Source organism: Castor canadensis, chromosome 8, assembly GCF_047511655.1.
Source record: "Castor canadensis chromosome 8, mCasCan1.hap1v2, whole genome shotgun sequence".
Classification (NCBI taxonomy): domain Eukaryota; kingdom Metazoa; phylum Chordata; class Mammalia; order Rodentia; family Castoridae; genus Castor; species Castor canadensis.
The window spans coordinates 130,845,457-130,868,009 of NC_133393.1; the positions used below are offsets into that span (position 1 = coordinate 130,845,457).

The 22,553-nt window shown below is 34.3% G+C and overlaps 1 protein-coding gene across 7 annotated transcripts in view; it reads right to left on the reverse strand.

The window, feature by feature from the left end:
* Positions 1 to 22,553, reverse strand: part of Eea1 (early endosome antigen 1) — a 153,333-nt gene that overhangs the window by 37,666 nt on the left and 93,114 nt on the right. For all 7 annotated transcript variants that reach the window (XM_074084111.1, XM_074084113.1, XM_074084109.1 and 4 more), the window contains 5 exons: positions 14,541 to 14,879; positions 11,012 to 11,161; positions 9,781 to 9,900; positions 4,544 to 4,747; positions 1,506 to 1,706 (listed from right to left, as the gene is read on the reverse strand). In XM_074084111.1, coding sequence (XP_073940212.1) covers positions 1,506 to 1,706; positions 4,544 to 4,747; positions 9,781 to 9,900; positions 11,012 to 11,161; positions 14,541 to 14,879 — 1,014 coding nt within the window. The remainder of the gene's footprint in view (positions 1 to 1,505; positions 1,707 to 4,543; positions 4,748 to 9,780; positions 9,901 to 11,011; positions 11,162 to 14,540; positions 14,880 to 22,553) is intronic.

The following is a 22,553-nucleotide window of genomic DNA, read 5'->3' on the forward strand; positions in this document are numbered from 1 at the left end:
AATAACTTTAGCATAACTCACCTCTAATACAAAAGGCAAGAAGTAGAAAAAATATAAACATATATCTGAAATTACAGTATTTTGAAAAAAAAGGGTAAAAATGGGGAAGAGAACATTTTTTGAGCTAGGAGTATCAATGAACATAAGTCTAAAATATACATTATAGGAGTAAGTTTAAGAAGAAAGGAAAAAAAATCTGGAGAAGTCTTGTTTCAATGATTAAATACTTAATTTTCAAAGAAAAGATAGCTATATCAAGATATATACATTTACACTAAATTAAAAGTGAAATCCAAAGAAATCCACACTTTAAATAATAGGAAGTAAATCCACAGTAGCTGATGAATATGTATCAGGAACTATGAAAAGCTCATTTTTGTGGAATTCAGCTTCATTTACATTTGGTATTTTATCTATCTGAAGAATCAAGAACTCATTAAATACTTTAATACAAGATAACTTGCTCAAGATCTTTTAATACAATATGCTTCAACTAATGTGATATATTTTTCCAAAGTCATGCAACAAATATTTGAGGAAAATTAAGAAATATTTCCTCTGGTTTACACTGTTTCAGAAAAACTTCTGATGGAGAAAATATGTGGCCATTCCCATGACAGTCCTTTTATTCTCAGTAAGTCCACACGCAATGCCAATAGCTAAGATGCTACAATTGTTGCCACACATGCATGAAAGCTCTGAACACAGGAAAAGCACAAAGAGCAGTCTCCTGGTGCTTGTCACACATGTGCATAGTAATTTACCCTGATGCTGTCCTGATCACGCCTACTAGGAAGTATCTGGGAAGTAGGGGTCAAAAGACACGTTACACAACTGGAAACTGGGAAATAGCTTAAAAATCACCAATGTGTAGTTAAAGGGACATTCCAGGGAGTGGAGGAGGAAGATTATCTAAACAGACTTTGTTTAGTATGTTTTTATTTAAAAAAATATATTACAGCCAAAATCTTTTAGTGTCTGGTTGATGGTCTTAATATTACTTAAAGCACTAGGTTTTCATCAGAGTCCTAATTCTTGAAAGAAAAGTAAAACCATACATCCTACTTCATGAAATAAAACTAGTTCATAGAAATGTTAAAGTAGCTTTGAAAAAAAAAGTGAGGAAGGTGAAAAATACCTATAGGTAACATTTTTTCAAAGAGAAGAGGTAATTGTAAAGGTGATAAAGGATACAATGACCGTAAGGAAAACTGGCTGATCTTATTACAAGAACAATGAAAAGCTAAAAGATCCAATGATTTTAGATGACTTGAGAAGGTAGAGTTTGTACAGAGAGAAAGAGAGAAAGGAGAAGGAGGAAAAGGAAGGAGAGGAGGAAGAACCCATGTAAACAGAAAAGCTCAACAAACTAGATTTCTAAATTTCTATTACCAATGTTTTTCAATTAATATATAAGGCAAAAAAGAAAGAAGGCAAAACATTTGATAGTCTAAAATTGGTGCTTTACGCATATAAACTCACTAAGAAGCATAATTCAATATTACCTGTATGTCAAGCTGAGAGACCTTCTCTTTGCTTTCATTTAATTGACTATTTAATTCATTGACACTGGTTTCTAGGGAAAGCACGCGGTCTTGTGCAGCTCTGAGATGTGCCTTCTGCTCTTGTACCTGGTCATGTAAATTCTCCTGGGCTTGTTTGTGGCTTTCTGATTGATTCTTCAGCTTCTCTGTTAGTTGAGTTACCTAGTATATAAATAAGATTCTAAATATGAAATTCACAAATGACATACAAAAACTAAGAAACTCAAATTTCAGCAGTATGAGAATATAAAACTTATTTATCATAGGTTATCTTACACTTTTACAAGTAAAATTATTCACTTTCCAAAGCTAAGTAAACATAGCATCTCAATTCATAAAAAAAAAAAATCAAATTCAGATGTATTATTTTAAAATCATCTCCATTTAGATATAATTTACATGCAATAAAATTCATCTAACTGAAGTATATAATTTGAAATATATTAATGTATACACACATTTAACCATCACCATAATTAAGATGGACATTTTCCTTATCCCTGAACACTTCCTCGTGCCCCTTTGCAGTCACTCCTACCTTCCTTTTCTAGCCCCAGACAATCACTGACTTAATTGAGTAACAAGAGGTCCTTCCATATTCTGGATATTTCTACATTGTATGATAGATACTATTATCATATTTTATTGTAAATACTTTCTCCCAGACTGTGTCTTGGCTCTTATTTTCATAAAGTTATCTTTTGGAGAGCATACATTCTTAAATTTTTAGATGAAATCCAATTCATCTGATACTAATTTCATGTAGCTTTCTTGGAGTCCACTGAACTTTTTAAATCCATAGATTTATATTTTTAATCAAATTTAAAATTTTTCAGTCACAATTACTACCAATATTTTTCTCCTCATCATCCTTTTGTGATTACTCATTACATATTCTAGCCTGCATGATACTGCCCAATGGATCACCAAGGCACTGTTCTTCCCACCTGCTCCTGGCCTTTTTTCTCTTTCTGTTTCATTTTGGACAATTTCAATTGCCCTGTCTTCATATTCACTAATAAAGTTTTCTACTTGCTTTATCTATTAAGTCCATACAATAAAAATTTCAAATTCAATTATTTTAAGTTTTTCTAGTACTAGAAGTTCTATTTGGTTGATTTTTTATTGTTTCCATTTTATCTCCATTGTTATAATTTTTCCTTTATACCCATAAGCATACAATAAGAGGTGCTTTAAAGTACTTGCTTGATAATTCCATCATCCTTCATTTCAGGATCTGTATTCACTGAATTATTTTCCTCCTGGTTATGACACATTTTCCTGCTTTTCACATGTCTAGTAAATTTTTGTTATTTATCATAACTAGTCTGGAATATGTTGTATTTTTTCAAAGAACGATGAGTTTTGTTCCAGCAAGTAGTTAATACATTTGTGGTTCAGCTGAGCCCTTTCAAGGCTTATTTTTATATTGTTAGATGAAATGTACAGTAGCTTTTATTCTGGGGCTACTTTACTCATCATGAAAAGTGTAGACATTTTTGATGTTTCTACTGAAAAACTATTCAGCTATGTCTTTCATCTCTGACTGGCTAGCATTTGAACATCTCCTAGTCCCCTATGAGCTCTGGTAATTTTCCAACTTGCAGCTCCCTGATGCTGTTCATTGTTTGGACTTGTAGACTATCTCACCATATAAATGCATAACTTAACATTCCACCAAAGCCTACCATGAATCCTTCTACGGATTTTTGGAGATTTTCTCCCCATTGCTCATTCCTCTCTGGTATTCTGTCCTACAAATTTAAGCTACGTTAACCTTCCTGAACTTCAATTTAAATTTAAATCAATCTCTCATTCCTCAGTTCAGGAAGATCACTGTTCTTTTCTTGAATTCTCCCAAACTACTCCACAGTCTAGAAAAATGTCTCTGGGTAAAAATTTCAAGTGGCTAAAGGTTTCACCTACCTAGTTTCTGCCTATGGCCTAATGGCTGAAAACAGTGACTTTATACATTTTTCCACTTTTCTAGTTGTTTATGGTAGAAGGGCTAAATAGTTATCAATTATCCCAACATGGCCAGGACCAGAAGTATATAGATTAATTTAATTTACTCTTTCTAAGAAATGCATGATTTTTCTGGTCATATTTGTAGGATGAGCAGCTTCAAGTTGTAGATAACTAAAGTTAGTCTAAAGAATTCTTTATAGAAACTAAAGAATTCCTCATAAGAGTTCTTCAAAACTAACTTGGAAATCTGAGAAGGAATCCATATTATATTCTAATTCCCAGATTAGAAAAGTGATATGACTTCCTGATACTTTGTTCCAAATAGTTTCTCATTAAGATAACAATATTCTCTCAAAAGATAAATCTTCCAAAAAAAGAGCAACTGTTATTATTTTTTGAAAATGTACTAATTGAAGTTTTGTAAGTTTCTTTTAAACTATGAAATTTAGAACAATAAATCAACTTATCAAAATTATCTATTAATTATTCAAAGACATACACATTATCAAATATAACTGTTAAGTGTTAATATTAAACAATACACAGTAACAACTAACACTTGGTTAGTACCTTTAACTTCTTAATATATGTTGTTATTCATTCCTTTTTTTAAGATCACAAAATGCCAGAAGGCAAGTATGCATTATTAATAACATCTCTACTTTTCTAATTAGCTAGCAAAGTAAAATGATTTACCTTAAGGTAATAAGTCATATTCTAGGACTTGAACTAAGGATTTCCTTTGTCAAATCATGTTAACTAATTTTCACTGCTGCAGTGAAGGTAAAGGAGAAGGTAGCTTTCAAAAATACGTAACATTTTAAAAGTAGTTAAAAAGAAGGGCTAGGGGCATGGTTCAAGTATAAAGTGCCTGCCTAGCAAGCACAAAGCCCTGTGTTCAAACCCCAGTACCATCAACAAAAGTAGTAAAAAGAGTCAGGATGATGAATCAATCATTTAAATAAAGTATTTAATATGATTTAGAGAGATAAAAGTATACTTTATAAATATAGTGCATTTTACAAGCTTACTTGTTCCTGTAATGTATGGTTTTTTTCTTGTAACTGGTTAAGAACAGCAGTCTCTCCTTCACCAGCCTGAATTTTTGCATAAAGATCTTCTCTTTCCTTTTCAAGTAATGAAATATTTTCTTTACTCTTTTGGAGTAAGGCTTCAAGGTTCTGGATCTTTTGGTCCTTATCACCAATTTGACGTAGTACTTGCTCTAAATCATTCTGTAAGGAATTAAAGCTACTATTTTAAAGACAATGAACTTAAAAAGTTATTCTTTAAACATAAAATGACTGATAATAATATCATCCAAACTCTTAATCTTACATTTTTAAAAACTACACATTACATTTTATCATGGCAAGTTTAATTAGAACTATATACCTAATAATGTAAATTGATATTAATAACCTAGAATTTAACCAAAAAGCCAATTAATAACATTCTTTTGCTAATACTTTGATTGTACCTTCCACTGGTCTTCTGATCAGATTCAGACACATGGGACTCATTATTCCTTGATCATTCCAGGCATATTCCCACCTCTGAGCCTGTGCACTAATGATCCTTCCTGAAATGCTTTCTTCATAGTCATATGACTCATTCCTTCTCCATCAAATGTTAGCAAGTATCACCTTCTCCATCAGGCCTACCCTGACCTGACCAATTTAAAATTGTGGCCTTTTCCAACATTTAGTATCCAGTTATTTTTTTTCTTTCCTTCCATGGCATTTAATCTCTAACACACTGAATAATTTACTTATTTTTCATATGTATCTCCCTTCCTCATCCACCATTAAAATGTATGCTGCACAAAGGCAAGGATTTTTGTCTATTTTATTCATTGATGTATATCCAAGATATCTGACACATGTTCTAAAATAATCACGGAACAAACTAAAACAACAAATGATTGCAATTCTAACATACATGCATTTACACAGGCTGAGTAAATACTCCAGCAGAACTTTTCTGTCTCTAAGTGGTCCCTCTTCTTTTACTTTACCAAGGATCACAATGTTATGTGGAGCACAATGCAATAGACTTCCTTCAGAATAACACCTGCTTTCTCAAGCTGTTTGACCCATAGCATTTGTCTCTACCTCAATCTTTTTAAGGGAGCCAAAGACTACACCCAGAATACGGCCCTGACCAGTCCCTCCGTAAACTTTTTAGTAGTCCACACCACCTTGCTGAGACAAAGCCAGCAGCTACATGATATTTGTGCCAATATTAAGATATTTAATTAATATTAAGATATTTAAAGGTGAGTCACTTCCAAACATGCTTCTCATTCCTCTAAACTTCAGTTCCAAAATGAAGAGAAACATAACCTCTCTGCTTTCAGCTTCTGCCTTGCCACTCTACAGTCCACTATTCTTCTGGAAACACAGTCCCAATCATAAGCTTTGTTCCAGAAAAGTGTTAATTGAAATTTGGTTCTGTCTGTACGGATTCTACTTCTCCCTCACCTTCTCTAGTCAGGAAGGCTTATTGCCCTGGGTAAGCAGATGAGGCTGCCTTTTCTTGTTGTTACACTGTCATCACTCTCTCATGTAAAAGTTAAGTATTGTTTTGGGAAGTATCCATTCTTACTTATTCTACTCTCTACTCCTTACTGCTATCATCTATAAATCCCTACCTCATCCAATGAAGAATTGAGACCTGATTTAGACTTTCTCTCAATCCCAACTTTTGCCAATGTCCTGAGAAATACAAAATACATACAGAATTAAGAGCATCACATTTGAATCATCTTAACTCTTGGACCTTAATTCATTCCATATTGAAATCACTCATATAGGATCATGTAGTAACCTAAAATTGTTCCAGCTAAAAAAAATTCCAAGTGTCTTACTCTGTAACCACAACTTCCGGATTTATCTTCCAATTTCATTATCTCATCTTCAGTGCCAGAGACCTTAATTTCCTTCTAGTTTATTCAAGATATGCCTCGCTTGTCCCGCTAAAACTCACACATGGATATGACCTAACCATAACTATTCTTTCAATCACATCCTTCATTTCCTTTCACCTCAAAATTTTCAAGGCAGCTTCTCTCCAAAATTCTAATTCTAGATCAGTGATATAATTGGTTTTTCTCTACTCTTTAATTTCTAAAGACTGTTAGAATAAAAGCACAAGACTCCATAGATTTATGCCACTACAAAGTTCTGGATTCTAACTTCATTAAATACTCAGAATCTTTTCAATCCTGTCATTTGAATGAGGCTCTTCCCTCTCAACATTTTACCCAATAACTTCTTAAATGTTTCACTAAGTATCTCCTCTAAGCTCTCAGATCTGCTTATCTGACATTCAGCCATCTCCAGCTCTATCCCAAAATCTAAGATTTTTAGGAATGATCTTCCTTGATTTTCCATTCACTTACCTATACAACTATATTTGTGTGTGTATGCATGTTTACCTCAGTAAAGAAGTTAAAATTCACTTCCCCCATTGCATGAGTGGTATCATAGCTCCTTTTCATTATTATCTAATTTCTTTAGTGACATTCCTTCCAATATATTTAATAACTCCCTCTCAGGCTGCGAGTATGGCTCAAGTGTTAGACACCTGCTTGGTGAACTCAAGGCCTTGAGGTTCAAACCCCAGTACCACCAAAACAACAACAAAACTCCCTCTCTACCAATTTCTTTGTCCTAGGCTAGAAATATATTTATGTCTCTCTTATTCTAAAAAATACTCTAGAGGAAGCGCCCCTCCAGTGTCTGCCCTGTCTTTACACAATTCACATTTAAATTTCAAAAGTAATTTACTCGTCAATCAGACTTTGAATAAAGTTACCAGTTTATTTTTAAATGCTTATCTAACAGATCTCTTTCTTTGATCATATTGGGCATCCCACCTCACATTCACATTGTTAATTTCTCTTACACTATAAGCTCCAGCAAAACCCAACAGTTTAATTCATACTAGCTTCACTATCCTTGACTTTGGAACATTTACCTGGTAAATAACACTATCACCATCTTTGTACCCAAGAAATGTCTACTCGATGACTCAGATCGTCACTTGTAAGAAGTCTTCTGTGACTCTTCTTTTCTAGACTCAGTTTGGGTTAGGCAACTATCATCTATGTGACCCTAATAATTTTATATACTTATACAAAGCTAGAATGATAATCAATACATCTCTTTAATTAGCTTTTAGGACTTTTCATGTTTCCATCCTGAGAGACTCTGCTTAACCTCATTCCCATCCTTTCCTTATTACTCCTCAGAAAATAAGAATTTAAACTTATGGTAAGTGTGGAATAAGTGTGGGTAAGTGTTCAACTGAGCCTTTTGTTCTCTCCTCAGTTTGAAAGACAACCCACAAATAAGAATACTAAAAGCTATCATTTCCAACTTTGTCTATAGCTAGATGAATAAAATTTAATTTGGGTGTACACTACAAGAAAGTTCACTTGGCAGCTAAACTTGGCCAAATTCTCTATGTTAATTTTACTACCCCATTTCTTTTCTACCCTTTCCAGTAAAATCCCATAATTATCTATACTCACATAATCAAACTTCACTCTTCCCATTCTCTCTTGAAACCTCTCCAATTAGGCACTCATCCCACCTACTTTACTCAAGTTGTTCTTATCAAGGTTCTCAAAGACACTGATGACCATGTTGACAAATTCAATGGGATTCTCAGTTTTCGACTTGCTTGACCCCTATCATTGTAATCACCCAAACCAAAACTCATTGGAGTCATCCTTAACTTTGGTCCAAGTCGTATCATTTCTTGTCTGAACTACTGTAGTATGTCTTGGCTAATTTCTCTTCTACTGCTATATCCCTATGGCCTACTCAAATACAGCAGCCAGAGTAATCCTATGAAATTGTACATCAAATCATGTCACTCCTCCAATGAGTTCTCATCTTATTAAAAAATAAATAAATGAAAGTAAAATATTTCTTAAAATTACCTATAAGATTCTACATGTTTTGACCCTCTTTGATCTCTACGCCTATGTCGCTTTTAACTCCTCACATACACCACTCCACTGACTTCCTGTTATTCCTGAGACTTGCTCCTGCCTCACAACCTTTTAATGTACTACAAATGATCTTCTTTCTGATATCCACATGACTCACACCCTCCCTTCAATCAGGTCTTTCATCTTCTCAGAGAAGACTTCTCTAGCAGCCCTACCTAACACTACAATCCCACTTACAGCCACAAACATACTTCCTACCCCCTTTCCCTCTTTTTTCATTTCTCTAGCACTTACTACCATTTAATATACTATACATTTTGCTTATTTACCTTGGTTATTGTTTGCCTCCCTCACTAAGCTCCAAGAGAGCAGACATTTTTGTCTGTTTTGCTTGCTGCCATAGTCATAAAATCAGTTCCTTTGCTGAGAGACATAAATACTTGTTGACTGACTGAATAAAAGAACAGATAAGTGAATCCAATATTTCCATCTCTACTTGTCTGACTCATATGCCATACTCCAAATTCAAAAAGGAAAAATTACTTACCGGCTGCCTCCAATTCCACAATTATTCTCTTTTGCATATCATTAGAGTACCCTTTTCTGAGGGCAGGCACTGTACCTCTTTATTCTCAGTGCTGAGCACAGTATCTGACACAGAGTGCTCAATAATATATAATCAATTAATGAAAGAATGAAGGAATAAATGAGTTCCAAAGTCAAATTCACCGCAAACATTTGGGTTTCCTTCCCTCACCATAACAAAACTAAAAATAAACTTCTTTAAACCTTCCAAGATATCTGGTAGAATCTGCATAAATTAATCCAATCAATTATATTTTATTCCTACAATTACAATGTTCAGATGATAGTTAAGAAGTGAAAGACATGACCAATGAATACTAAATTCTATTACAGAAAATACAAAATGTTCTTTTTTTTACTAAGGTAACAAAACCAGGAAATTTTTTCTGAATTTTAAAAATAAGGTATTTCAGCAAATAATACAGAATAATTATCAATAATTTAAATAAAATGTATTTAACTAGAAACATTTAGCTGATAAATTTAATACCTTTAAATATTTTATATAAATATATAAATAATAAAAACTTGTTTATAACAAATAACTTTCAGCTATTTTAACTTTCACCACAGGAATCAAAAGAAAAATGAGTTTTTGGTTGTCTAAAGTTGAAAATGATCACAAAGTACTAAGTATTTTGCATTAGCTAGCAATGTCATAGCAAAAGCATAATGACGAAGGCCACTCATTTAAAGGTTAATTATCACAATGATGCTTACCTGGGCTTCTCGGAGTTTAGCTGTAGTGCTTTGCTGAAGAGCTTGTTGTTCCTGATGCTGCTGCTTTGTTTTATCCAACTGATGCTGTAATTCTGTGGAATTTGTTACTTTTTCCTTCAACTTAAAAAAAATGTAGACTGTCAGTTGACAACTTAAGACATAATGCTATCATTCATAAACATCTGGTATTACTTCAATTCTCAAAATCTGAACAGAAAAATTAATTCAGAAAGTACAGGAAATCAACTTTAAAAGCAATACCACATTACTTACAGATTCTTAATTTCATGATGAAGAACCTATTCTCTAGCAATAGACTTTTATCCTAAAAAGAATATAAATCTTTCTCCAGACTGGCATTTCATTCATCAGTGCTTTAAAATACAAATATGATCAAGGAATGCATGTATTTATATAAATAATAACCATAGTATCAGTGCTTCTTCTATTTTTCTGTAAGTCATAGCAATGACATTAAAACAGAACTGAATCACCAGCCACATTTAAATATGAAGAGAAGTCTGTTGCTAAAGCTCTAGAGTCTAAGTCTGGGTATCTGTTCAAGCTAAGGAAAAGACATAATTTAATGACAACTTTTACTTTAACCATAAAAGAGTAGCATTTTTGAGCAACTAAAACCTTAATTAGGATAAATAATCACATGCTTAGTTTTTAAATATATATAAGCTCAGTGTATGTGCACAAACCACATGTACTTAATGACTCTCAACAACTATTCACTATTCACTGTTTCATTGTAAGTGGTTCTTCCTGGTTAGGAAGACTTCAACAGCCTAATGGAGGGTCAACTCCAGAAAGTTTTTTCCCTAAAGCTAAAAAAAAAAAAAGCATCTTCTTTGTGCATTTTTGTTGAACCCTTTAAGTAATACAATCACAATAAAATGTAGTAACTTAAAAATGCAGTTAATAGCCAGGCATGGTAGTATACTCCTACAATCCCAGAACTTGGGAGGCTGAGGCAGGCAGATCACAAGCTCAAGGTCACACTGAGCTATATAGCAACTCTCTGTCTCAAAACAAACAGAATATGTTAGCTAAGTAGGATGTTTTTATTGGGAAGGAGAAAAGCTCACTTCAAAGTGAAAAAAAGTCCAGTGAAAGTTCTTGACAATTAAGAAGACTGATGAATAAACCCATATTTAAGCCTATTGATAGGCTACAAGACTACCAAAACTTTGTTAGTATCAACTCTTTTAAAATGTTAGCTTACCTGTTCTTCTAAACGAGAAAGTTTGAGTTGTAAATCAGCTACTTGTTGTTCTTTATCCATCAACTTTTCACTTGAAAGCTGTCTCTGCTCTTTCAGCCTACCATGGGCTTCCCCTAGCTGGCGCTCAGTCTCCAAAAGCTTGCTATGTAACTTTAACAAAGAAATAAAAGTATGTACATGTTTGTATATGTATGTAAACTAAATACCACCTACTTTCCAAGCTGTATTTTATTTTTCACCAATATAAGTAAACTATCTTAATTTTCATGATGCTTTGGATAAACCTATGATCTATATATCAATTTAAATTACAACTGAATTTTAATCACATCAATTATAACGAATCACATACAGTTATGACTAAGCATTAAATATTTTGTTTCTGTTGCGTTGCTTTCTTTAAAAAAAAAAATACAGGGGACCAGGCACTCTTGTTTGGATATAAGAATTGTTATCACTTGAGGAACTTAAAATAATAAAACAAAACTTAAAATTTAAGATACTCAGGGCACTCAGACCTATTTCACAGTATTTTTAAAGGATCCATGATCACAGTTGGTGATCCATGATCACAGTTGGTTTTCCATAGTTAAGAGCCAGTTGACTTTTTGCATTTGGATATCAGATATAGCCCAAAGCATTCCCAAGTCCTTAAATTGGCACATAATTTCTATATAAAATTGAGAAAACAATTCTACTTCTTTTTAAATGTTAGGCGATCCTCACTCATCAACTTTAAAAATACAACCCAGGGGTTGAGGGTATATCACTCAGTGGTAAAGCACTTGCCTCTCATGTGCAAGGCCCTGGGTTTAATCTCTAGCACTGGGAGCTAAGGGGCAGATGCTACCAAGTTAAAACTAAAGGAGAAATTTGTCCTGGAGCTAAGAACCATTATCTTCTTAATTATTTTTTCTAATAAAGAAATAATTGTTAGTTTTTCCAGGGGGAGTAGAGAAAGGAGTTTCAATTTCTTCTTTTTTCATTAAAAAAAGAAAGAAAACAGTTTGTATTAATTTCAGAAGAATTAATGTACATATGATGGGAGTACAGAACAAAAGAGTTGCCTGGAGATTAGGATACTTGCATCCTAATTTGGCAAGGCTTAAACACTGAGAACACTTAGCTGCATACCACAGAAAATCAAACGCCTGTGCCTCAGTAAAATTATATTTAATAACAAGCATTTCTATACAATTGCTTATAGTCAAAACCATTCAAGTTAAATCTGAAAATATCTTGAGTCTATGGTATTTGTCATATTTTCTCTATTCTATAAATTGTATACATAAATACATATTTATATACCTATACTCACATATTTCTCCACAAAAACTAATAATTGTCAAGGAAAAAAAATGTTATATAAAAAATTGTGTAGTCATTCTTCCTTAGGCAATGAAACAACCTGTGGCTATCAGTTATTTATATGTAATTTATTACAAAAGTAATATTTGTTACAAAAAGGAAATTTATATTCTTACACATTACCTATGTCTAACTAACCATAAACAGAAAGCACACATTTAGTTCGTTCTTGTGCTCAGCACCCTGACAACTCTCTCCTTTTAATTCTTTTGCTTTCTGTTCTGGTTTGGGAATACAAATTAAGAGTTCACAATAAACTTATAAATCAGCAAAGAGAAAACGCACTGTAACAATTACTCAAACTTTCTATACTCATGAAAAGAGCCAATCTTGATATCTGAAAAAAAAGGAAACCTTCAAAGCAAGTTCATATTTCAAGCACCCACATGCTTGAAGTCATACAAACAGGCATCACACATGCCTAGTGCCTAAATTTGTTGGCTAAGAATCCCTTGAAATTATTGTTAATATACACAGAATTAGACTTTTCCCCCAGAAATTTAGATTTCATACATTTGATCTTGAGCCCAAGAATTCATGTTTTCAAAACAAGAACCAGACAATATTTAGTTTCTGGAATGTTCAGAAATTACTTGCTGAAATGTAACATTTTTAAAAGCAGCATTTTCCAATCTTGGTTGCACAGTAAAATAATGTAAGAAATTTTTCAATATACCAATGATCAGGCTTATGCCAGAGATTATTATTTAATTGGATCAAGAGTGAGACCTAGATAAGAATAATGATTTTGATGTGCAATCAGAGTTGAGAACCACTGAAATAAAGATAACTACTGCTCTGAAATGTGTACTGACTTACTAAAGGCGTGAGACTTGTCTTATAAATAAGTTTTAAGACTCCAGATAAATCCTTTATCTTTCACAAAGAAAAGAATCTCAAATTAAAGCTGCTCATGCATGGAAGCAGGCCAACATCACTTAAACAATTATATCTATATCATTTTAGAACAAAGATGTTAAGGAAAAAGAAGTTAAAATGCAATGTGGAAATAATATGGATTAGAATTATACCCTAAATTATAAACTGAAACATACAGTCTCTAATAAACTCAGTTTTATATACTTAGATAGGTCTGTACTCATTATATTCCTTAAGCTACAGACGCTCTTCTAAATACAAATAACTAATCTAATCCTTATAACAACCCTATGAAGAACGTTCCATTATTATTCTTACTTTACAAATGAGTAAACTGAGGCACAAATTAAGTAACTTGCCTATGATCACACAATTTGTAAGCTACTGAACTGAATTCTAGGCAGTTGGCTCCTAATTCCATGCTTATAAACCATGCTATTTGAGATAGCATGTCAGATAATTTTTAGGAAATAAATTAGTTACATCTGATCTTTCAATTATGTAACAAATTGTTATCCACATCTCTGTGGCTATTTTAGATGTGCTCATGAACACAAATGAGAAACAAATAGACTACTTCATTTTCAAACCCTTTTTTGACAATCACAAGCTATCTAATTTTGTCAGAACGGTAGGGGATGCTGAAGACACAGTGGAGAGCAAAACAAATCCAGTTCATGCTTATACTCTTTAAGGATATTAAAAAAGGGAAGGTCAGTTTTCTTCTATCATTTGAATAAATAGTAATTAAATGCCCTGAGCAGAGAGTTTATAGAGTACAAAGTGAAACAAATTTCTCAAACTGTGGAGTTCATAGTCCAATGGAGATGGTGGACAAAGTGCAAATAAACAAAAAACTAATAAAAATGTAAAATACTTTTGAAATATCTAATTTTATACTATTTGTTTTATAATAATTATGTTTTTAAAAGTACAAAAAAGAGATAAGAATTTTTAAACCTAAAATTGGTCAATAACGTGAATTAATTATAATACCTAAAATCTAGTAAGTACCTACTATATGTCAGGTACTATTCTAAGCAATTTATATGTGTCAATTCATAAATACTCCACAGCAATGCTATATGACAGATAGGGTTTTTTTTTCTTATGGGAAGTTGAAATTAAAGGAAATGAGATTTGCAACACTATAGGACATAAAACCTAAGAGTTAATTAAATGACAATTTTCAACATGAACTATACTATAAACAAATAACCATCAAGCACACTAAGAAGAAATCATAGGGAAAATTGCAACAAATAGAACTATCATCTCTTACTTGATTAATTTCACTCTGGAGTTGCAACCCATGCTGCTCCTTTTCTTCTCTCTGTTGTTGTAGCTGTTTAAACTCTGCTTTAAGATGCTGGTACTTGGTCTCTACTTCAGATAATTCTTCTTTGAGCTTTTGAGTAGCCTCTCCTTTTTCACTTAGTTCTGCCTGTATCCTCTGCAGTGAGGTTTCAGATGCAGATAATCTTGACTGCAGCTGTTGACAATCTAGATCTTTTTGATGAAGGGTTGCTTGAATATTCTTCTTACTCACAGATTCTTCATTATACTTCTCCTCTAACTGGGTATAATCAAGTTCTTTCTTCAGCAACTTTTCTGTCAAGTTCTGAAATATCAATTTCACAATTTACTTTTTCCCAATATATTTAATTATACCAATTTTGCAAACAATCTTTGAAGCCTTACTATCTGCTATGACATGTTAAGTCAATGTTAAAATGAAAATATTCTACTCTAGAATTTTTAAAAGGAGAATGATTAAAAGGAGAATTTTTAAAAGAAAAGTGAATTCAACTATGATATATTGTAAGAATCTGGATAAATATCACAAAGTGTAAGCCTAGTACAACAATAATAAAAAGAATAAAACATTTAAAAATAAGAATTTTTACATACTAACTTTGATTTTATCATTGGTCTGCATGACTCAATTCTACTTATAATAAGAATTGCCAAGAAAATGTTGACATAAAATAAAAACATTAAAATCTACTGGATTTTGGGGGGTATGCAACACAGTTATATATTTACTCTTGAGTTAAAAAATTAAAACCAATCTTTCTTCCAACAGGAATTTTTGAATAAACAATATATATACATAGTATGCCAATTCTGGTTTTGGCTTTGTAATTTCATTGGTAAGAGCTTTAGCAAAACAATTATTCTCTGTTCTAGTGTGTTTCTGTTACTACTGATTGAATTTTTTTCCTTAAAAAGACCATATTTTAGAGACACAAGCTAAAATTACTCCAATTCTGTTTCTAGAAATACAAAAATAATGATCTAAAGATAACACCTTCCTCATATATTATTTTACTCAACACTATCAAGTATAAAAATAACACCCTCAATCAAAGATCTGGATCAACCAGCCTAAATTAAATCTCAAAGTCTGATTCAATGGTATTGTTATAACTAACAATGAACATTTTAAGTCAACATATTTACACATAAACTATGGACCAGAATTTTCAGCCACTTTTGTGAGAAACATAGCCAGGATAAGAAGGCACTCTAAGCACCTGATGAGTCAAATCAGTGGATATTTCCCATATGCAGCATGACAGAAGGGTATAATACAAAAGTTAGATAATCAAAATCTCTGTACACTAAACAGATTATAATGTAAATGTAACACACATAACAAAAATCTTTTCTCAGGCACTTAAAATATACAAGCAAGAACGAGGAAACAAAGTGTGGGGAGGTGGTGTAGTGGTGCAGGACATGCTGAGCATGCACACGGCCCTAAGTTGAATACCAGCACTCAAAAAGAAAAGAAAAAGGAGTGCATGATATGTATTTCTTTTTTAATGAGCAAAATCAGGTGGGGATAACTGTTAAGATCACTTGAAAATAATAAAGTTTGAATTGAGTTTCAAAAGTTGTCAGAGGACTCAAGGAACACATATATATGACTCCTGCTACCTATTCTACAAACATATAGTAAAATGTTAGGAAAATCACAACTCACTTTAGAATTCATAAGCTAAATCAAGTCTATTCATTGATCTGTATCTTCTTTAAAGAATATTCTAAGCTACTGAATTTCATAACACAATGACCCTCTCATATACTTAGGACTTCAATCAAATGTAATTTTAACATATGGTACAAAAATTAAGCCTAGTAAAATTAATAGGCTTCTTTTCCACAAGTTTACTAATAAAAGTGACCAAACAATTTCATCACTTCTGCACACACTTCAGACAACTTTACTCTTCAAGAAACAGAAATACATGGCAACCAGTAACTATACAAAATTCATTTGTCCTAAAAAATTAACCAAAATCCATCTCCTTAATTGCCCAGAAGCACATAACTAAATTTTATTTCAAAAAGACAAACTAGTTTCAATCTTTTTAAAAGAAACTAATCCATTCACAGTACATAATTTTACACCCAAAAGGCACGCCATGCCCTACCCACCATAATGGACTGATACCTCTGAAATGGTGAGCTAAATAAATTTTTCCTCTTTTGAAATCATTTACGTCAGGCATTCTGTCACAGTAATGACAAAGCTAACATACCTTCTATTAGGCTTCATTCATTATTTGTTACTTGCCGAGATAACAAGAATGAATAAAAAAGAATGACATTTTTAATACTTTATATCAAGCTAACTGACATCTTAGAATTTATGAGCTGTATCTGTTCTTATATGGTTCCATGCCTTTTATATATCTACTTTTTAAAATGAAATGCCATTAACCCCACTGATATGTGCAATGTTCCGTAGCATCCTTAAAGACTCAGCGAAAAAGTTTTGAGTTCTACAAAGGTCTTTGCTGATTTAGTAGGTAATAAGTTAGGAAAACTTTGACTTTGGGCTTGACCCAACATTGTTATCACAACACTAAGCAAGACAAATGACAAAACCAACATTCACTGAGGTGCTTACTAAAAATCAAATAAGCACATTAACATCTTACTACTTTACTTAATATTCACATCAATCCTACGAGACAAGTGGCTATAATATACCTCTTAGCAGAAAAGAAAACGGACAGTACATGGCAAACCCAGAATTTAAAGATGCCTGTGACACAATGCTGGTCACATCAATACACTACAGTGGTCTCAGTATTGGTTCCAAGACTCGCCAAAGATAACAAAATCTGTGGATGCACAACTCTCTGAATAATATAGTGCTATTGACACACCTATGCATATTCTCCATGTGTTTTCAATCATCTTTAGATTACTTATTACACCTAGTACAATGTAAATTCTATGGAAATAATTGTTACATAGTTTACAGAATAATGACAAGAAAAAACAACCTGCACCTGTTTAATATAGATTTTTTTTCCTGATCCAGAGTTGGTTAAATCTGTGGGTACAGAATCCACAGTGCAACTATATTTTGCAGTGCAACAGAAATACACAATATAATAACTTCTTACCATATCTGGCTCTCACTTTGCCCTAAGAACATCTTAAAACTGAGACTGTTGGGGAGAGCAATAAGGATGTGAAAGGGCGACAGGAGAGACTCAAAAAGTAACTTATCTCTTACAATGACTAATAATATTAGTAACCTTAGCTAAGCAAAATGATTTTGTTTAGAATTTACATGAAAATAGTTAATTAAACTCAACTGCAGAATTTGCTTAATGTCAATAACTTTTATTAGAAACTAACAAAGAGGTTTCTTCCTTTTTGTCATACTGGGATTTGAACGTGGGGCCTCATACTTGCACATGCTAGGCAGGTACTCTACAACTTGAGTCATACCCCCAAGCCTTTCTTTGCTTTAGTTATTTTTCAAATAACGGTCTTGTGTTTTTGTCCAAGGGCTGGCTTTGGACCGTAATCCTCCTACCTACAGCCTTTCACTTAGCAGGGATTACATGGCATGACACCATCCCTGGCTTGTTTGTTGAGATGGGGGTCTCTATTTGCCTGTATTGGCCTCAAACTGTGATCCCCCTGATCGCCACCTCCCTCTCATTTTGTTTTTAAGGTTTCAAGACTAGTAATTATAAACATGATTAAAAGCTGAAAACCTTAATAACACAAAACAATTATCTTTCCATTTATTATATATTACAACATTACCTATATACCTTAAGGATTCCTCAGACCCACAAGAGCTACACAAGATGTTTTTCATAATAGCCTTAAAAAAGACCATGTACAGAGACTTCCAAATTCAAAGCACTTGGATTTTACTACTGTCAATAATTATGGTTTGTCAAAGACATGGGGTGAGGAGGGTGTAGGGGCTAGATACCAAGGAAAATAAGGAAAGGCATATGCTCTGTGTTTGCTCAGACTAGCAATCAATTCCCAGTATAGGGAAAAAAAACTGTGATGGATTATATTCATGTAAGGTGTTATTAAGATTAGTAGATCTTATTAGTCCCCATTCAAAAATTTTCCAATTTTACAACACTAAATCAGGTTAACTCCATATATTATCTAAAAATAGAAATGTCACTTTCTTCAATAATTTGTGTATTCACATGTGCATGTATGTGTGTGTAAATATATACAGTTGGTTGGTCCTCCATATCTGTGGGATCCTCAACCAACCTGTGGATTAAAAATATTTGGAGCCAGGCATGGTGGCACATTCCTGTGGTTCCAGCACTCGGGATACAGAGGCAGGAAGATTGTGACTCCAAGGCTAGCCTAGGCTACTGGGCTAAAAACAAAACAAACTAAAGCAATTTTTAAAACAACATACAGCTGGGCATCAGTGACTCACACATGTAATCCGAGCTACTCAGAAGACAGAGATCAGGAGGATCACTGTTCAAAGCCAGCTCTGGGCAAACAGTTCCAGAGATCCAAACTTGAAAAAAACCTATCACAAAAAAAGGTCTGGCACAGTGGCTTAAGCTGTAAGAGTGCTGCGTAGCAAGTGTGAGGCCCTGAGTTCAAACCCCAGTGCTGCCAAAAAATAAGTAGCAGTATGACAATAAAAGTTAGTGCAGATAAAAAATACATTATAGAATTCCAAGATGGTGGCTAGAGGGAGGAAGCAGAAAGCGAGCCTCCTATAGTGAAATCTTGGAGAGATGCCGGAGACACACTTTGCAGGTATAATCACTGAGAAAAGGCATAACTTTGACCCCTCCACACTTCCTGCTGGCGCAGAGAATCTCCACTTCACGTTAAACGGAGAAACAAGGACGGCCCCGGGGCCGCCAGTCGCCGGCGCCCAGACAGCTTGGGAAGATGCGGACCAGGTGAGCTTCTCCGTACTGCGGTACCCCAACAGACAAGCATGGGCCAGAGCAGCATAGCCCCCTGGACAGACTGACCTCCAACCCTGAGACAAAAAGAAACTGAGTAATAAGCAATAAGAACAAATAAGACATGCAGAAAAGAGGGTGGGAAGCCCTGAGCGCTGAAGATTGGGGGAAGGGAATCCTTCCCGGGACTGTAAATAAACTGTAAATAAACAAGCAGGGCAGGCTGGAGAGCCTCTGGTGGGAGCGGGGGTGCGCACCCAGCAACCAGGAGCGGGAAAGCTGGTGAGAGTGGAGGAGGGAGGAAAACTCCACAGGAGAGAAGGGAAGACCCACTTCCCACGTGAGCTGTAAACAACATGGCGGCTGGCAGGAGCAGCAGCACCGGCCAGTAATCAGTAGCAGGAAAGCTTGTGAAAGTGGCAGTGGGAGGAGAACTGCACAGGAGAGGGGGAAAGACCCACCTCCCACATGAACTGTAAATAAACACACAGGCCTGAGAACCCGGGTGCAGTGTCACCTTTCCCAGTGCTTGGAAAGGAGAAAGCTTGTAGCAGAGGCTCACGCACAGGAGAAATCTGAGCAAACAAAGCCTGTGGGGCCAGGTGAGTGCTAAGCTCACCCCAGAGATCTGCATAAATAACGCCTCCAGCAACAGGAGGCTAACAACAGTGGGCAGGCAAGCCACAGTTGCAGAAACCATTCTCAGAACTGTCTCCAGACTCTTTTTTTTTTTTTTCCTTTGTCTCCCTACCTTTGATGAGAAAACAACCGAATTACACCTGCAAGCTGAAAAACTTACTGAAACTTTATTGCATTTGAACTTGGGACACTTGTGGGGTTATTTTTGTGCGTGTGTGTGTGTGTAGTTTTGTTCTTCTTTATGCATCCCCTTTGATGAGACAACTACAGAACAACATCTGAGGCAACATCTCCAAGATTGGAGACTGTGACGTCACCGCATTTGAACTTGGAGGTTTTTTGGTTTTTTTTAATTTTCTATTTTTTCATTTTATTTTAATACATTTTTATAACTAGATTTTTCTTTCATTTACTGATTTTTTATTTTTATTCTTACCTTTTTTTTTTACTTTTGATTTTCAATCCTCTCTCTGTCTCTCTAATGTCTGTTCAGCTTACTGTCGATTAGTACACTAAAGCTCCCTGTTTATATCTTTGAAATCTTCTTGTCTGACACATTGTTCTGTTTTCTCCCTCCAGTCTGTGTATTTGTTTTTCTCATTTCTTTAACTTCTTGCTTTCCATCTCAGCTCACCCTTCCATTCTAAATATTACCACTGTTTTTATTACAAGCTAGAAAATTGCACATAGTACAGGGACAGTAACAACACCAAAGACAATGATGGGAAGACAGAAAAAACAGGGAAATCAGTTTCCCCACAGCAAAAAATTAGTACAGGAACCAGAGGGGAATGAAGAAAACAGGTACTCAGATCCAGACTCCAACAAAATGAAGATTAAACTATGCCAAAGGACCCAATGAAGCCAACTAGAATAATTTAAAAGAAGACATACTACAGGTACTCAATGAGAATTTTATACAGCTGATACTGGATAGGGTCAACCAAAATGTACAGGAGACACTCAAGAAATTCCAAGACAATAAAAATAGAGAATCTGAAAAACAAAAGAAGAAATAAAGGAAACCATAGAAGCACTGTATAAACATCAAAGTGAAAGAGAGAACACAATGAATAAACAGATAAATGAACTCAGGACAAAAATAGACAACATAAAAGAGGAAAACAGCCAGGATATGGAAAACCTCAGAAAAAGAACGAAACAGAACTGCAAAACAAAACGGAAGGCCAATCCAGCAGAATAGAACAAACAGAAGACAGAATCTCAGAACTTGAAGATGAAATGGTAATGAAAGGAAAGACCAAAGAACTATTAATTAAACAACTCAAGACCTGTGAAAAGAAAATGCAAGAACTCACCGACTCCATCAAAAGACCAAACTTGACAATCATGGGCATCGAAGAAGGAGAAGAGGTGCAAGCAAAGGGAATGCGTAATATATTCAACAAAATAAATAACAGAAAATTTCCCAAATCTAGAGAAAGATATTCCCATACAGATGCAAGAGGCCTCCAGGACACCAAACAGACCAGATCAAAATAGAACTACCCCACGACATATCATCATTAAAACAACAAGTTCACAAACTAAGGAAAGAATATTGAAGGCTGTAAGAGAGAAAAAACAAGTAACACACAAAGGTAAACCCATCAAACTCACAGCAGACTTCTCAACAGAAACATTAAAAGCAAGAAGAGCGTGGGGTGAGATCTTCCGGGCACTGAATGAAAATAACTTCAACCCCAGGATACTCTACCCAGCAAAACTATCATTCAAAATAGATGGAGCAATAAAAGTCTTCCATGATAAGCAGAAACTAAAACAATACGTGACCACAAAGCCACAACTGCAAAGGATTCTTCAAGGGATTCTGCACACAGAAAGTGAAACCCAACTTAACCATGAAAGGACAGGCAGCACCAAACCACAGGAAAAGAAAAAGCAAGAAAGTAGAGAGTGACCTCAACTTAGGTACACACAATCAAAATTCAAACAACTAAGACAACTAAATGACAGGAATCACCACATACCTATCAGTACTAACACTTAATGTTAATGGACTTAATTCACCCATCAAAAGGCACCGCTTGACAAAATGGATTAAAAAGAAGATCCAACAATTTGTTGCATACAGGAGACCCATCGCAATGACAGAAATAAGCATAGGCTAAGGATGAAAGGCTAGAAGAAGATTTACCAAGCCAATGGCCCCCGAAAACAGGCAGGAGTAGCAATACTTATCTCTGACAAAGTAGACTTCAAACCTACATTGATCAAACGAGATAAAGAAGGACATTCCATACTAATAAAAGGGGAAATAGGCCAAAAGGAAATAATAATTATCACTCTGTATGCACCCAATGTCAACGCACCCAATTTCATCAAACATACCCTGAAAGACCTAAAAGCATATATAAATGCCAACACAGTGGTTGTGGGAAACTTAAATAAAGAAATCCAAGATCTAAAATATG